General features: G+C 38.4%; 1 protein-coding gene across 3 annotated transcripts in view; it reads right to left on the bottom strand.

Annotated features, from left to right (window-relative positions):
* The window catches only part of LOC108231592 (plexin-A2), a 90,199-nt gene that overhangs the window by 29,409 nt on the left and 41,935 nt on the right, over positions 1–18,855 (bottom strand). For all 3 annotated transcript variants that reach the window (XM_037975062.1, XM_037975061.1, XM_017408686.3), the window contains exons 5-12: positions 16,034–16,134; positions 12,640–12,763; positions 11,745–11,898; positions 11,205–11,301; positions 7,010–7,124; positions 3,419–3,619; positions 1,626–1,722; positions 729–928 (exon numbers count right to left, since the gene is read on the bottom strand). In XM_037975062.1, coding sequence (XP_037830990.1) covers positions 729–928; positions 1,626–1,722; positions 3,419–3,619; positions 7,010–7,124; positions 11,205–11,301; positions 11,745–11,898; positions 12,640–12,763; positions 16,034–16,134 — 1,089 coding nt within the window. The remainder of the gene's footprint in view (positions 1–728; positions 929–1,625; positions 1,723–3,418; positions 3,620–7,009; positions 7,125–11,204; positions 11,302–11,744; positions 11,899–12,639; positions 12,764–16,033; positions 16,135–18,855) is intronic.

The following is an 18,855-nucleotide window of genomic DNA, read 5'->3' as shown; positions in this document are numbered from 1 at the left end:
CATTCTTTCTGTGATTTTAAGTCTTATATTTTTTGTTTAGGTTCATAGTAAGAAAACTGTTTATTTTAGGACTATCTTTTCTCATTTCTTTCTACCTCTACCTGCTCTTTCTGTACTTCCAATAGATGAAAGATGAGGTTTGTTTGCCACTGTAGCAACCTTCTCCAAGATTTCTCAGACTCTTATGTCATTAAATTTTACTATTCAGTGTCAAAGAGACATCAGTAAAAGTGCTCTGACAAAAAAGTTGTTACTTCAGCACTTTCAGAACAAATTGCTGCAGTGTCATGATCTATTTTTTGAAGATTTTCGTGTAGGTCAGGATTTATAAAATCAAGTTGGAAAAATAAAATGAAATTAATGGCCTAGGATTCCTTGAAGGAACTCATATCACCTGTCTCCTTTCATGCCAGTGTTCTAGTCTGAGATCATCTTATGTGAAGGAATAATAAAAATATAGCCATTTTAGAAAAAACCTTGAAAGTGACTTCATGCACCATCTCTTGCAATATTTCAATATCTTCCATGTTTTGTTGGTGCTTAGAGTGTGTGTTGTAAATGTCTGTCAGCTACTACCACATAAAAGTGTTGCATTAGAAAAATCTGCACTAGTAGAACTTACTATTATTGATATTAATATTATTGATATTATTGATTGTTATTTTAAAAACACGTTATCTGGTGGCTCGAATGAAAAATTTGAAGACGAGCCAAAACGATCAGCAGACCTCAGTAATGCGCGGGTTGGTACACTTGACATTCCTGGCAGAAAGGTCCAGCCACCGGCTCGCGTACGGGGAGATGGGAGGGCAGTGCTGCCTCATGGTGCATCGGCCCTCGCCACTGCACCAGCCACACTGGAACTTTCTCTCTGCCCGCAGACACATGCCGCAGCTGTCTCGCTGGGCACTGCACTTGTAGAGGTGCACTGCAAGATAATATACGACAACAAGGATTTGTTTTAAGTAATAACAGACAAGAATGTCGCTTCTTTTAGAAAGCTTATAAAACGCAAAGTGATTAAAGAGATAAACACAGTTTAAACCAGCAGGGAGTACTGTTGCATTTCAGCTCAATCCTGAAATAAAATCAACCAGCTATTTGAAGACACTGAAAAATAAATGGCCATTCATCTTGTGAATTCAGCAAAATGCACAAAAATACATATTTCTGCAAAAGGAAATATCCCAAAGTAACCCAATAAACCTTTTTGGTTTTCATCTTCTTTTTTTTTCCTTTCTTACATCTTTTAATGTAAGAAACTCACATTACCCCTTAGAATCCCATTCAGAGTAATGTCTGAATGATAACAAGCAATAAAATGATTCATGGCTTCACAAAGAATATTCTTGATTGTGTGGATGTTGTTAAAGGCCACTAGAACTATGGGCTTCTCCTACACAGTTGTTGAAGTCAAGAAGCCACGATGGTCAAATATGAAAATTCACTCTTAACATCTTCAAGCACACAAGTGATGTGGTGCTCTTTGATAACACTCTCTGCTATTGTGAACTTTCTCTCAAGGCCTTTTGTGAACCTTGAAGTGCTCTCTATAAACTATCCATTGCCTGTGGATTGAGTGCTTTACACTCCTCTGGCTTGGCAGTGATGGATGGCAGAGGCACCTTTAATCTTCTCGGGATTGTCGATGATGAAGTTGCCGTTCCATACGATGGAGAGGTCTACTGCCAGGTCACTGATCTTCACACCCTCGTACATGTACTGAAAAGCAGAAACCGAGATTGAAGAGAGTGTCCAGAACATAGGAACAGGAAGAGAGAAACTCGGAGACAGAGGGTAGAGTGAATAAAAGGATACAGAAAGAGACAGAGTGGGGAAAATGAGAGGATGAAAGGGCAGCAGAGAGACGATGCTTTTAACCATCTGTCATTTTCTGCTATGGTTGTCTGCTCCTCTCCTCTTTGACATGTTGGGACGCAAACTCTAGCTGGGGTGACCAATCATGCACATCTGAGGAAAATGGCCTTTTTATACATCATCACAGTGTAGCAATATATCCTGTGCTTTAAAATTTAATCTATACTTACTGGTCACTTTATTAATTCCACCTGTTCAGTTGCTTTTTAGCGCAAATAGCTTATCAGTCAATGACATGGCAGCAACTCGGTGTATTTATGCATTTAGACATGGTGACGACAACGTGCTGAAGTTCAAACCGAGAATCAGGATGGAGCAGGCGGAGGATTTAGGTGACTTTGAATGGTTGTTGGTGCCAGACAGGCAGCTTTAAGTATTTCAGAAACTGCTGATCCGCTGGGTTTTTTTATGCACAACCATCTCTGGGTTTTACAGACGATGGTCCAAAAAAGAGAAAATATCCAAAGAGCGGCAGAGAATGTAAATTTAATTGCCTTGTTGTCAGAGGAGAATGGGCAGACTGGTTTGAGATGATAGAAAGACAAGAATAGCTCAAATAACCATTTGTTCCAATCAAGGTATGCAAAAAACTATCTCTGAACACACAATACAGCAACGCTTGAAGCAGATGGGCTTCAGCAGCAGAAGACCAAACCAGGTGCCACGCCTGTGAGCTAAGAACTGAAAACAGAGGCTTCAATTTGCACAGGCTCATCAAAACTGAACATTAAGAGTTTGTTAAAACTTTCCCTGGTCTGATGAGTCTGGATTTACTGAACTCCAGTGATCTCTACAGTCATTAGATCTCAATCCAACAAAACACCTTTGGGATGTAACGGTAGAAGACAAATCTGCAGCATTTGCATGTTGCTGTCATGTTAATATGGACCATAATCTCTGAGGAATGTTTCCAACACTTTGTTGAATCTATGCCTCTCTTCTGTCTGATTCATAGCTTAAAAAAAGATGCAGCATAGTTTTAAAGCTTTAAAAAATGACTTTGTATTATTGCTGGGAGTGATAGAATGTTGTTAAGTCAAAAACTGGGGAAGAAAACATACAAATTTTCACCCCCACTTTAGAAAATGGGGAAGTAGCTGATCCACCTGCTCTAATGAGCAGACACTCATGTCAGTACTAGCAAGGTGTACTTAGTAAATACTCACCACCCACTTTATTATGCTTTAAAATTTAATTTATAATTTGTGATATGTGAAAAAATTAAATCCTAAGAAGTCTTGTGTTCCACTTAATTTATGGACTACTTAAAATTAGTTTCACAAATTCCAGTTTATAAAAAACAAATTTAATTCTTCCCCATACCTGCCCTGTAAATTTCCTCAAACCGCATACTAACGAGTTGCACTTTAACTCATCACTTCCACTTTCCCTTTCCTCCACTTTCTCATCAGTATGATGGAAACCCAAGGCACAGCTCACTGATGCTGATTCACCCAACACAGCTTGACTTCGCAGGATTCAGGCTTCGTGCCTCGTTTGACAGCTGTGAGACTCCCACTGAGAGTGTTTGAGGCCATACCGAGCTGTTCTGGCACTGCACGCTGGTGCTGTTGAAGCGCAGCGCTGTGACACGGTGGCTGACACCGTGTACGTTAACCACGCACTCGTAGCCCCGCTGGCCAGACTGCGGCTGGGGAAGGTTTCGGGCCCTCAGGGTGATCGGTCGAACCTCACCGGCCGGAAGGAGAATTTCACCAGAGTTGAGAAGCTGAGGGCAATCCTGTAAAAAAAAATATATATATATATATATTTCTATATTAATAAAAAAACAACTTTATGACAAAAGGGTGGCTGCAAAGGTCAAAGGAAACGTTTACAAGACAGTGGCAAGGCCAGCCATGTTGTATGGTTTGGAGACAGCGGGACTGACAAAAAGACAGGAGACAGAACAGGAAGTGTCAGAGCTGAAGATGTTGAGGTTTTCCTTGGGAGGGACGAGGATGGACAGGATCAGGAATGAGGTCATCAGAGGTACAGCACAGGTTGAAGGACTGGGAGATGAAGTTAGAGGCCAGACTGAGATGGTTTGGACATGAGCAGAGGAGGGACAGTGGGTATATTGGTGGAAAGATGTTAGAGACAAAGAGGACATATATGGATGCAGTTAGAGAGGACAGAGGACACAGAGGACAGAGTTAGATGGAGGAGGATGACTCGCTGTGGCAACCCCTGTAAAGGGAACAGCCGAAAGAAAAATCCATGTAATTTTAGTATTTATGCAAGGAAAACTGCATCGACAAACATCTCTTTACTATTAGTATTACTGATTCATGTTGTATGGTATGACATCACTTATTCCTTATATTATTGCGTGCCGTCAATGGTGTAGGCAATAAGGTGCTGGCCTGTGTCCGTTTGTTTGTCTGTAGCATCAACAAAATGTCTCATGAATCACTGGATGGATTTTACTGTAAAACTGGATGTACATGTACAACTCAATTAGTTTTAGAGATATTGAGCTGAAGTCTGTTGTGGTGGTAGCTGATACTAATCTGCATTTTGAGCTCTAAGGATTTGCACGTTTAAAACTTTACCATTAACTATTTTAAAGTAAGGTCTGTCTGTCTGTCAGCAAAATATCTTGTGAATCACAGGACGGATTTTAATTAAGCTGTAATCATTTAATGTACATCTGCTGCTGAAAAACATTTGGAGCCAGCTGACCTTAGAAAACACAGAAATGACTCCAACTCAGTCGGTTTTACAGATATTGAGCTAAATTTTGATGTGGTTGAAGCTGAGAGTCATTCACAACACAAACTCTGATTGCTGCTCAGTTCCTATGTTCTTTCTCTAAAACTTTGACATTAATTGTTGGAGTCAACCAATAACCAATTAAACCATGGATTTTAATGAAATGATTATGTGTACATTTTAATTTTACAGATATTGAGCTAAAACATGGTGTACCTGTAGCTGGGAGTTATTTACAACACATACTCTAAATGTGATGTCTGAAGATATTGCATGATATTGCATAATGTGGCCAAAACAACTACGACTCAGTCTTTCCTCAACATAAGGTGATCTTAGTCTAATCTCTGACATGAAGGCGGCAAGTGACATGCCTTCTTTCTAAGAATGCTAGGCCTTCAATATTTGTTTTTTTCTCCCTGTGTATCTGTCTGCATGTTATGTAAGGCAAAAGTAGAACATGGATTATTAGGGCAAATGGGGAAAATATATATCATCGGTCTAAATATAATCTGGATTCACACGATGTGTTATCCACTGATGCAAAAACGCAGATGTTCTCATCTCGGGGGGAAATATACTGCATGTTCAAAATCATTCAATATAAATCAGATTTATTACTTCTTGGCTAAACCATCGCAATTCTTCATCATGTAAATATCCCAGAAACTTCTTTGAAAACCCTTCGGTTGATTAAAAGTGCTGTTCTGATTGGAGCTCGCAGGAAAGATGATATTTCTCCAATTTACTCCGTTCATCTATATGAAATTTTTGCTCTCTTTCCCTTTTTTTTCCTTTCTCTTTTTGCTTTCCCATGTCAGGAATTTCTGGCATAAATATTGAGTGTTTGTTTTCTCTGTCCTCTAACTCCCAGCTGGTGGAGGCAGATTGCTGCCCTCCCTGAGTCTGGGTTCTGCTGAAGGTCTCTTCCTGTTCAAACAGTTTTCCTCTCCACGGTTCCCTGCTGCTCTGTGCATGCTCTGGACAGGGGATTGTATCAGACTGGTAATTTGATGCAGTATGTTGTGTTGTTTTGGGAAAGGCAACTTTTTATAAGATGGCGTTTTGTGAATCTTGACGTGCTGAACTGGGCTGTGTTGAATTATATTGATTTGGATCATTTTCATTTACTTTGACTTAAACATTTAACTAAATCAAATGTTAGCCACAGTTCATTTTACACATGACACAATTGTTTACTGAATAGATGATTATATGTAAAATTATCCAAAATGTTCTTTCCTGGCATCATATTTGGTAGAGTTAAAAATAGCCCTACATACAATTGTTGGCTTTGGTTTAAATTAAATTTTGTTAACAGCTATCATGTGGATTGGAAATAGTGTTGAGATTGTTTATCTTGTGTAGCATCTTTATTTTCCATTTTAACATGAGCAGGTTTTTACCTTTCCTGAAATATTAGGCAGGATTAATTGGGGAAAATATATATTTTTCAAGACATATTCATGAAAAAAAAAAAAATCAAAGATAAACTGTTGCTAGTATATTTAAAAAATAAAAAAAACAATGATTCAGTTTATTTGATTTTTTTTTCTGACTAAATATTCAGGTTCTAAGCAGAAAATAAGTGAAACAGAGTTTCAAATCCCTTGAAAGAGCCTAATCAATACCACTGTAGGAAATTAAAAGAAAGTCTGGCAGCTTAAAAACAAAATAGAAAGAAATGAGGGATAAAATAAGACTTTCGCAGTGTGAAAAGTGTGTAAATTTAGTCCTAAATGAAAATAGCATTTTATGTGATCGCATATCTCAGTTAATGCCAAGGTTTTTAGCAAATATGTTGTGTAACATGTTACTCAGAGTGTGTTGGGAACCATGTTCAGCAACTACCACACCACAATCTAAATCAAAAAGGTTCTGTAAGAGTAACTGAATTATAAACGTTTTTCTTTGCTGTGGCGACCACCTTTTAATCAAATCATTATTACTCTACCTTTGCTTTCAGAGACAAGTAATAATAATGTAATAAAATTCTCTGCAACCTTTCTGTTTCGTACAGATAATCATGTGTTTTTATTGTTAATTGCTAAAAAGAAGAGCCCACACAATCAAGTAACTTTTAATAGCAGTGGTATACTGTTCATATGAAGCTACTTGATGAAATGTAAAAAGGTATCACATTATTTATTCTTTAAATTTCTGTTTGTCCCTAAAGTTTTATATTTGTCGGTCTGTCCTTACTGCATTAATATCAGCATCATGTCAGTAATTTAATATGATCATGTTGGTGAGCTGACTTCAGCTTTTCTGTCCCTGAACAACCTCTCAGACATGGCCTTAATCTTTAAATCTTTTTCTTTGCTCCTTTAAGGGCAACAGTGTCACCTGTCAGCAGATTAATGGTGATCTTGAAGGCTGTGTTTAAATCGGCTGCAGTGTTTCTGTGTTGTTGTACCTCAGATGCGTTGACTCTGCCTTCCTGGAAAGAGCAGCTGCTCGGGTCGTGGGTGCAAAGGTTTCGATATTTACACCAGTGGCAGCGAAAAGTGCTGTTTACACAAGACAGACACCTGCAGGAAGAAATGAATATGTTACTCCTCTCAAAATAAACATAATGCAGCATGACTGAAATGATTTATCTTTAAAAAGTATAAATCTTTTAATTGGTGGCAGTCAATGAGTATTATCTCTGATTGTTGGTTGTTGACTCAATATCTGATTATTCATTTGTCTGTAATGTTAGCAAAAGGCAACACAAAAAAAGTATAGCTTTCAATGTGACATCTTACAAAACTGCATGACATTGCACATATTGTCATTTCATAAGATGATCTTAGTCTTAATCTCTGACATGAAGGCAGCGTTCCTTCAAGGAATGTTAAGTCTTTAATTTTAGGAGAATGTACTTTAACTTCTCCTTCTCTTAAAGAGGACTGACTCATGCAGGATTGTAACTTTCCACTGAATTTATTTTGCCAGTTTGTTTTATAAAGAAACTGGTGTTCTCAGTTTTTTTTAAGCAGGCAGGTTGAAAGCTGATGATCATAAACAATCATAAGAATGTTGTTTCAGCAGAAAATGTCTGACTGACATTCTTGTGAGCTGTAGAGTACACCACTATATTGCTTTGGTTCCTGATTTCTCTTGGTCACAACAGCTTACCTGCTTTTATTTTTTTTTATGTGTCACTTGTCCAGGACCGTATTATGTGAAAATCTATTTGGGTTGAAAGTGACCACAGAATATTAGAAGGGAAGAGTTGTGCAACATCCTTGGCTCTGATTCAAAAGCCTGCAGCAAGCGGTCAAATGTGGATTAGAGCCGTTTTTCAATAACCTCACTGGACTCAATTTAATCACGTTTTGAAAAGCAAACAAGGAGACAGTGGTGATACAACAGAGGTGGCTGATGTATATCTGTTTATACACCAACAGAAGAATCTGAGAGGATAAAAAGGGAGGGCTGGGGGTAAAAAAAAGATCCAGCACTGTTTGATATCTGCTTTCCCAAATTCAAAATATTTAATTAAAGCCCTAGCTTTCCTTAAAGGAATGCATATCACCCGCTGTCTTCCATGTTTTAGACTAAGATATTCTTATGTTGAGAAATTATAGTCATAGCTATTTTGGTAAAACATTGAAAACAACTTTATGGACAATCTTGTGCAATATTCTGGCTATGGTGGCCATCTTGAACTGAGCTGAGTCCAAACATTAGATCCCAACCCAGTGATTACTTTTAAGTTAGATTCAGTGGTTCATGAGATATTTTGCTAACAGAAGAGACAACTGAACACACTGACACTGGTAAAGAAAAACCTTTTCGCTCTGCACTCGCCTTCAGAGGCAGGCAGTAATAAGATGAAACATGACGAAGCCATAAAACCACTAACAACAGTGCATACTGCAGCTCATAGCAAACAACAAACACCAATAAATGTAGTGCAGCATAATTAAATTTTGATATTAATTAGCTGCCCTGAGCCAGTATGAACATAAAAATAAGTGCTGGTGTGTGATAGGAAATAAAAAATTAGGGGGCTCGGTGTTAATACAGTAGAGCTGGACCAGCAGGGTGCCGCGAACACCGGATAATTAATTAAGGAGGCTGATGTGATGCCGAGGTGATGGCAGTGCTTGGGGAAGCTGGGTTTGGAGCATGTTTGGTCTGAAATATTAATCACATGGGTACACAGGGTCACCCCACAGCTAATGGAGGCCATATTGGTGCGGAGCACATGTGATGAGCTTCCAACTGTTTCTTCGCAGTCGCTTAATATGGTTTTATTGGGACACTCGTGTTTAAGTCAAAGTGCTTTTTTTTTAATAAACTGCTTGTGTCCAGATGGGGATAATTTCCTGGTATTTGCATCTGATCAATCAAATGATCTCTCTTTCATTTAATTTAATGTTTATCACTGAATCCAACTTGTGTTTTGCTATTGAAGGCCACAGCCTTTCATGCTAGAGTTTTAAACTAAAATCATCTTGTGCTGAGAAGGGACAGAGTTATATCCCTTTGGTCAAACCATGTAAAAATCTTATCCACAATCTCATGCGATATTATGCGTTCTTGTGAAATGTGTTCAGAGAATGTGATGCAGATAACTCCACTTCTACAAGATTAAATCTTAGCTCAATATCTGTGAAATAGGTTGAGTTACCGCCATTTTTGAAATTCTTTAGGTCAGCCATCCTAAATTTGGTTGACTTCAAAAGTTAAGCATTTGGAATTACAAATGCAGATTACTAAATAAAGATTACTTTCAACAGGTTTCATTAAATTCCATACAGTGGTTTATGATGTGAGCAAAGCTTGCATGTAAGAAAGTCAGTTAAATGCCAGTATCACTAAAAAGAAAAACATTCTTCACCAGTCTTTGCTGCATGACTGCACGAATAGATACAAAAATAACCCATTTTGTAATAAAGGTCTTCAAAGTGACTTTGTAGCATTATGATTTGGCCCTTTTGGAATTTTAACTGCCCTTGAAAAACAGAGAAAGTTGCTTGTTTGCATAAGGGTTTTTAGGCTGACAAATGCAGCTAATTGACATTCATCCTAATAAGATCCAGCATTGTTCCTGCCTGTAATTGTTATTCACAAAGAGAGACTCTTGTCATAGTTTACTCTTGTGATTAATACGGTTGACATTTACAAAATGGCTCATAGTCAAAACAGCTTCCATGTCCAGTTAGGGAGTTTATATTGGCTGGCATTTAAATAAAGTGCTCTTTAATTTACATGGTTTTACCTGCCCTCAAGGCAACAGAGAAGGACAAAAATGTAGAGCATCTTATGTTTCGCAAACACAAAATTGCAGCAAGGTCCCTTAGGACAAACTTGGGTCAGAAGGGGGTTTGTGAGTCTAATGCTTATCTATTTAGCAGCCCTTAGAGATTACCAGCCTACAGGGAGCAGCTTCCTGCTCTGAATATGTATGAGGTTTGCAAATGACTATAAAAGTTTATTGCAGCATAATCCAACAAAGATTTTCCGTTTTAATCACTTAGTCTTCATTGAAAATCTTACGACACAAATACAAAAAGTTCAAGCTTTAATCACGCTGGAGTCTCTTTCTGGTTCTCATGGCATTGTCGATCTGATCACAGAAAATTGTGTCATGTCTAAATGAGAACAGATTTATTTTTTCCCCCAAGATCTTAATATACTGTACAACCATAAACATTTCCATCATTCTCAACAGAACACAAATTTGCACAGTAGTTATAAATTGGCAAAAATCTGCTCTCATTATTGTAAAAAGTAAAACCCTCACATGTAAGGGGACGTGAGATTCTGTAGTCACACCAGCTTTTAAATGAGCCTAAACATGGTAAGAAGCAATAATGTAACAATCTTTTCTTTAAAGACCAGTCTGTGATGGTGTCACTTCCTTTGTGCACATGATCTTATCATGCTGGAAGACCAGTGGATTAACCTAAACAGAGAGAACTCAGAGCAGTGGTTCCCAAGTTTGGGATCGGGACACCAGCTGGGTTGCAAAACACCAAGTTGGGTTCTTGAGAAGATCTACAGAAATTATGAAAATATATAAAAATATGTTTTATTTTTTGTTAAATGCCTTATAACCAATGTTTATTTACTTCAAACTGCAAAAGACAGGGTCACAAGTCTGCAATTTTTTTTTTTATTATCTCAAATTATCTCAATCCAATCCAAGTCCTGCTGTTAATGAGCTTTTGTTTGTCTTCCAGCGTGGTGACGCCTCCTGTGCGCACATACTGCAGACGTCAGTCAAATCAGTCTATAAGTGCCTAAAATTAGAACAATCTTAAAAGCAAATCCTCTCAGAATTTTATAGAATATCATCTGACAATTATACATGCAGGAATAAATTCAAAGATTTACATGAGTGTACTCAAAAAAATACCCTTTCTAGCTTTATTTAAATCTGTAAGCAGTAAGCCCACAAACTGCCACTTAAAGCCAAGTCGAAACAAACAGGCCATGACAAATGCATCATGTTGACTTAAATGAAACCTGGCAGATAAATTGAATTCAGAGGTTATCTAACAGCCATCTTAAGTGGGGCTGTGAGCATCAGTACATCATTGCCCTAAATTAAGTTGTGCTCGTCCATCTATTGAACAAATCAAAGGTGGGGGGATGGGGCAGCTTGCACTCACATTTGATGCGTGCTGCAGTTGTAGAACTTCACCTCCGTGCTGGCAACCATTTGACCGGTCTCGTTTGAATTCAGACGAAGCTCCACACCAGCCCAGTCTGGAAAAGAGGAATGAGCAATAACAGAAATCATGGCTAACAGTGAGAAGGATGAAGAATTATGAAGCAGGGTTAATGAGAGTGAGGGTGAAAAAAAACAAAAAACACTGGGGAAGAAACAAAAAAGGATGTGTAGAAGAGCCATAACACTAAGGGAAAAAAGAACTCAAAATGAGGAAAGAAAATTAATGCTTTTATCATTTCCCTGTAAAGAGCCACCTGTGTTTGGGTTCATGGGAGGATGTATTGCTGCTGTTGTGAGAAAATCTTCAGTCAGAAGCTTCAAATGACAAATTACTGTGTATGTACAGCTCCTTGTACTCATCAAACATGTTGGATAAACAAATAATGTGTATCCAGTAAATATGAAAAAATAAAACTTTTGAGTTTGGAAAATACTTGAAAACACTTGGATACTATTTGTTGGTTTTTAGAGCACTCACCTTGTCCCTCTGATATCTGAGGGACTTCTTTCCCAGCCGGAGAGAGACACATGACCCGGTTACCGTTGACGTGACCCTCAGCTTGGGCCTGCTGGCCGAACGAACAGGTAATTCCAGCAGAAAGGTCGGGGACATTATTCACCTCCAGCAGCAACTGAAAGAAAACAGCATTTTGATATAAAATAACACAAACGCTGAAGAAATTTCCACCATAGTTTGGTCTGCATTTTGCAAATGAGTAACAGAATTATTTGGATGAAAATCATAAATCCAACATGTGTGCAGAACAAATCAGCTGCTGCTATAAACTTCCCATACATCACATTATATACTCTTCCTCAATAAATTTAACAATGAAAGCCGTGAACATGTTATGTAAGAAAGGTTTAAGTCATTTTGGTCAAATGTTGATGAAATGATGTTATGCATGATCTCATGATGGTACTCAGAATGTGTCGGTGGTCCCTGTCAGCGACAACCACGCCAGATTTTACCTTAATATCTGTAAAACTGACTGACTGTTTGCGTATATTAAATAGCTTTGGGGTCCATCTTATATTGGAGTGACTCCAAAAGTTAATAATTATTAGATGTACATCCTATCATTACTTTCCGATAGTTTACTGGTTTATGAGATTTTGCTAATTCTACAGACAAAAAAACGCGCACACACACATTATCGCCCCTTGCCTTCTGGTAATAAACAGAAACACAGTAGATGCTCCACAGAGAGACTCGGCCTCCTGTTTCACTTCATCTCCTACAGAACTAACCTCTCCCAGCCTCACCGTTCCAGTACATGTGGCTGTACGAGGCTACTCAAGGTGATTGCTCTGAAAAACTCCAGCTCTGTGAGTGGCAGCGCGGTGATTGGTGGAATGATAAGCAGACTCACAGGGACACTGTGTGCTGATACAGCGATGCTGTCCGGGTGAGCGATAACCTTCACACAGCGGTCAATGTCGCTGGCAAAACGGAAGCTCTCCTCCGCCCGCGGACACCGATCCTTCCTCGAGCACCTGTGGACAAGTGTGAGGAAAAAAGTCTAGTGATGAAGTGACTTTTTATGTTTAAGTCAAGAAATGCATATCAACAGACACAGGTAAAACATTATTGCTCCACCTTTGCCTTTCAGAAGTAAACAAACTGTAAATTGAAAACATCATGCAAACATATGCAATCCTGTTGCTTAATCATAACTTTAAAAAACGATAGCATGATTGTAAAAACAGTGACAGTATAAAAATAAAGCTAATTATTCTAAATCAAGGTTTGGAAAGTTCCTCATAACAGCTTCTGCAGTCATAATATAATCTACTGACAAATAGTTTGCAGATATTTAATCTAATTCTAAGCATTATGTTACTTCAGAGTTTCTAAGGCTGTCTTTTTAATTTAATCACAGACAAAAGGATTGTAAATGTTAATGGATCTTGTTTTCTTTGTCTGTTTCTTTTGTAGAGCAAATTGCTGAGCAATTATTGGAAAAAAAAAAACTAAAATCCTAGATCCTCCTAAATGCAATTAAAAGTAAGAAGAGAAAAGGTTTTCAGCATAGGAGGGCATCAGTGATGCTATCAGAGACAAGAGCAGAGTAAAAGTACATCTGAAGTACTTGTGGAGAGTGGAAATTTCAAGCAATTTGTCCAGTTGAACAGATGGGGATTAGTTGCTAAGATACTTTTTTTTTCAGCTCTGATGCGGATGCATTTTGAAAGAGGCAGTGTAGTTGTTTCATCTCTAAATGTTCGAGTTAAAATAGTCTGCAGTAAAGTTGACCTGTAATAGAAAACTCTGGGAGTATTTTGGCTTCCTTTCGATGTGAAACGCTCACAATAAGGGGGAGGCGGTGCTTAATACGAGCTCAGTTGCAGCTGAGGGGGTGGCAGCTCCTGAGAGAACTCAAAGAGCGCCGAGGCCTCTGCTGTAATTACGGCTCAGTATGAAGGTGGCAGCTGTTGCTGGCTCGGCTCCTTCAGGCAGACTTCAGCTATGGGACTATAGACGGTCACCTTCTGACCACTCATCAGCTGAAGTGGCAGAGAGAGAGGAAAAAAAACACCTTTCATCTCTCACTGTTGTTCTGTGCCTTTTATTTTTACCTCTTTCATGTTTGATCACACCTTTTGTTCCTTTTTCCTTCAGGCTTCTTATATGTTCACAAACACCCCCTGCCCACTCTTAGACCCTGTCCACACGAGAATGGTTTTATGAATATGTAAAAGTTTTGTTGTTATTGTTGTTTCAGCCCTAAGTCTACATAAAAATGGCATTTTTAGGAAACTCTAAACTGTAATTTTTGGAAAGGATTTCCAGAGTGACAAAATTTTAAACTGCCATCTTTGCATTTTTGTGTAGACATCCAAAACACAGCCTTTTAAAAACTATTAGATTAGAGGTGAGTCTATTACATAACCTATGAGCCAAAGCATGACAGATGTAACAATGAAGACAGATTACATGCTTGTGTTTGTTCTGCAGAGGCTAGTTTCTCAGCTACAGCACTGTTCACTGTATTATTACACCAAATAATCTGAGACCAAAAAAGTTTTTATCATTCTATTGAACTATCAGCAGTACTAAAAAAACTACAATATGCATCAAGTGTTCCTTAAAACAAAAACGCAAGAAATAAGAACAGTTTATAAAGGCTGACACGTGTGGATAGAGTTTACCCTGAGATGTTTTGAACATCATGAGGAAAACTCTTTCCTCCTGCCTGAAAAGTGTCCAATGTTCCCAAATTTGGACTGACACAACGCCCAGTGAATACGGTCCTGAACTTTTGTGGTCAGGTAGTTTAAATATAGTTTAAAGCAGAAGTTCCACTCCGTCAATCCACAAAGAGGATTGGGTTCTTGCTTGTGTTTTTGCCACCTTCTCTTTGTGTTTAGAAATCGCACATACTATAGTCTGTATAAATAATAAAGTCTAAGGTTTGTATACGTACAGTTTATGGTTCCTTCCCAACAGGCAAGCCTTATGTAGAGGTCGACTGATTTCATGACCAATACAGATCTTTAGAATTCAGGGCAGCTGGTTGTTTATATGTAGCACCAATTTTGTTATTTTTGGTCAATATCGGCTGATTCAGTCCATCTTCAGCTTTATGTGCATGATCCACACGCTGTTTTTGTTGTTTTGTTGTGGCAGCAATACAACACCACATACATGCTTGGCATAGGTATTACAGCAGTTTAGGTCATTTTCTGTGTTTTAATGTGTATGAAAACATTTTTTGAAACAGGTCAGTGATTATGTGGATATTTTAAGAAACAAAAAAAATTGTTTTTCCAAAAACAATGTTCTGGTATGATTAGATACTGTGCTGCAATTCTCCATGTGTGGGAAAGTGAGCTCCTGAAAGCAGTCAATATGACACTGGGAGTCATTCAAAGAGCTGAAGAAACTCCAATCTGGATTTAATAGGACAGAAAACAAAGTAGCTTCATTCCGCTGTGTGAGGGATCATGATTCTTTTTGGGTAACTGGAGGCAACAGCAGCCTTTCTACTCACTGATAAGTGGAAGACACTAATTCAAATAAAGACTGTAATGAGACTTTCAGACAAAGTGAGCTCTCAAAAAAATACAGCAACTGTTTAATGAGGTAATTTAGAATTTAAAAAGCATTATTTTTCTCCTCACTAGATAAAATTGAGAGCTGCAATTTAAATAATGCTGATCATCATCAAGATATTGCGCGCTGAATTGCAGACGTGGAATGATGAGACGGGGATAAATCCCTGGCTGAGGTCAGCTTCAAACACAGCGGCTGGTTTGGAAACACGCGCTTTTAATCTTCTGAATCCCCTTTGCTCCATATCGAAGTGTTATGCAAGCCAACCTGGGGTCAGATAATTAAGATGGAGGAGATAAAGCTTGCTCCATCAGGTCCAAAATGTTCCGCGGGTACGTAGAAGTGCAGCTGGTACACTCGCCATGACTGCAAGGCTAATCCCTCCCTTTTCCGTTAACACCGGTTGTCCTCTCGCTGGCAGACAATAAAATCTGGTGCTCATACAGCTTCTGTTGTCTAAATGGTGCTATTTAAAAAGGATCACAAAGTCCTGGGACCACTTTCTGGTTTTTTGACTGTCTTGCTAAATATTTAGAACAGAAAATCTAGACATAAACATAGCAGTGTTATAGTCAGTGACACAAATTGCACAACTACAGGCTTAAAAACTCACTCCTAGCTTTCTGCAAGCTGTTTGGTAAACAGTGACGTAGTGGTTTTAATCCGTCTGCTTTGATGTGTGTATGAGAAGATAAAGGGAGCAGACTCACATGTTGTACAGGACACACCAGCCACAGTGCGGATCACCGGAGCTGAGGCACTCGGCACATGTACCGTACTGCTCACAGGCCTCCACAGGGACCTGGACCACCTGAAACCAGAGGGGGCAACACAGAAAGTTAGGAAGTGGGAGGTCACAACCATTAGAAATAAGTTAAAAGTTGCTTTTTTTTCCAGAGAAACGTTCATTCAGCATTGTTGCAGATTTTCAGACGTTTTCATCGTATTTTACGTTTCTAAAATTAAGTATTGGAGTCAGCTGTGTCTGTCAGCAAAATATTGCATTAACCACTTGATGGATTTTAATGAAACCCTCAAAGTTTTCATGGATACACATCTACATCTGATTAACCTTTGGACCCCATTTGACATGGCCGCCACAAACAACTAACTTTAAGAAACACAAATGACTGTAATGCAGTCAGGTTTACAGATATTGAGCTGAACTTTGGTGTGGTAGTAGCTAAGAGTCATTCACAACACATACTCTGAGCTCTAACACATCTTGTGAGATTTCATAATATGGCAAGAGATCATGCACAAGATTAAGATATAACTTTGTTCCTGTTCAGCACAAGATGATTTTAGTTTAAAACACAGGCATGAAAGGTGGTGTGTTACATGTATTTTCTTTAAAAAAATTGCTATTGATGTCATTTAACTACTTTTAGATTATTTTCAATGAAGTTGGAAAGCACACCACATGCTACAGAGCTTTTTTTTTCAGATTTCTTCAGGCAAAGGCTCTACTGCCACCTCTTCCTTGAATAAATGTCTGGTGAAGCACTCCATTAGTTGCTGTGAGAGTCACTGCTGTACCACCCATGTACACCAGACCAACCCGAGCCCAGCTATTTTCTCCTTGGTTATTATTCCAGGACTGTACATATGATGCAAGCAATTTCCTGATGTAAGCAATCACAAATGAAGAGTGGATTATGGATTAGAGTGTCTCCGGTGCACTTGATAGCATAAGTGGGTGCTCTCTCAGGTCTGTGTTGGCAAAATGGATTATCTGTTGCTCCCTACAAATAACTTTTTTCTTTTTTTTTTTTTTAAAGCAGAATGCTCAGTGCATTCCATTAGCAAAATGATTTTAGCGTGGGAGGGGCCGAGGGCTTTAATCCATGAAGTGTTGTGGTTCAGAGCTCCTCTGAAACTCACATCATTGTTCTGTGGATGGAAAGCAGCATGACCTTTACAAGGGGAGAGCTATGGATCTGCTTTCTGTTGGCTTGCTGAGAATGAAATGCGAAGCTTGCTCTGCACAACAGGCTTGATTCGTTTAGTGAATCTGATTTAGGCGGGAGCTCTGAGCTTGATCCAGAAAAAATGATCGAAAAGAGTTGTCCTTCGGTGTGGTCACACAGTGTGAACTTAGTGTGTGAGTTTGCACCAGCCTCCTTCATTATCGTTCATGTATTTGGTGTTAAATGTTTTCCACTCATGAGTAATCTTTCTCATCCAGATGTGTGTTGTAGTAACATACACCTAACTGGATGCTCCAGATTAGAAAACTGACAAAACTTCAGCTTTCATAGAAGTGGTCACTTTTTAGGACAACTAGTAAATCAAGTGTCTCTTTCGGAGCACCTGTTAACTAATTACCTTTTCACTTTCTCCTGAAACTGAAAGAGTTTATGTACATATCATCACCTGACACTGAAGGCGGAGCTTTTGTTTCTTTGTCTGCACCATCATCTGAAAAATATCTGAACAGAATTTAATAAAACATTGAATGAGACAAACAACCGTTCACACCTAATGAAAATTTAGAGTTGCCAATTAACCTGACATGCTTGTTTTTGTTCTGTGGGAGGAAACCGGAGTACCTGGAGAAAACCCACACGTGCACGGGGTGAGCATAAAACTCCACCCAGAAAGACTCCAGGGGGGAGGCGAACCTGCGATCTTTTAGCTTTGAGGCAACAGTTCCGACCGCTGCTCCTGTATGCTTCCCCTATTTTTATTTATTTATTTGTTTGTTTGTTTTATGGGGTTCTATAAATCTGCTCTTTTTTATATTTAATGTACTGTATCTAGTTATGTAAATGTCTTAAATCATTCATGACTACACAAAATGTTCAAAATTCATCAAGTTTTTGTTATTCTTCCGTTTCTCTGAGAGGATTTTTTTTAGGAAAAAATGATGATTTTATGGAAACATTTAAACAAATAGAAATCACCTAGTTACAAAAGGTGAAATCTGTCCTCGTGCTTTTAGCTTTGCACATTATGGATTATTATTACATCCACTTTTCTAGGTTTAGGATTTTTTTTTTCTCTATTCCCAACATCTGGAGTGCCCTTAAACTAACGTGATCTTATGATTATAACGACTTACTCCCACTTTAACGGTTTTCATCAGGATTTACTGAAACTTTAGAAATGCTGATGGATGAACATATGGGCATTTAGACCTCTGTAATTCTGTCATTTATCTTCCACTGACTTTGGAAAATCCTTCAGTGTTACATGACATTATCATGTGAAAGCAGAATATTCAGTTTGTTTTTATGCTTTGAGGAAGCAGAAGAGGGAAGGTTGGACTCGTCACTCCCAAAGCTGATGTCACTACAGCTTATTTTTAAGACACAACTTGGAAAATTTATTATTCAGCTGCAGATTTATATTGTTTAACGCATACAGCTGTGGTAAAAAGGTGTCCTATTTTCATTTCTAAAGCTGGCATGCCAATATACATTGTTTTAATTATCTTAGTGTTGTGAAGTTCTAACAAACTAAGCAAAGTTAAAGTTAGAGCACTTTTGCATAACATTTAAGAGGGTCCAGCTAATTAAATGCACCTTAA

Source organism: Kryptolebias marmoratus, linkage group LG4 (assembly GCF_001649575.2).
Source record: "Kryptolebias marmoratus isolate JLee-2015 linkage group LG4, ASM164957v2, whole genome shotgun sequence".
Lineage (NCBI taxonomy): Eukaryota > Metazoa > Chordata > Actinopteri > Cyprinodontiformes > Rivulidae > Kryptolebias > Kryptolebias marmoratus.
This window is presented reverse-complemented; position numbering and strand designations above follow the sequence as displayed.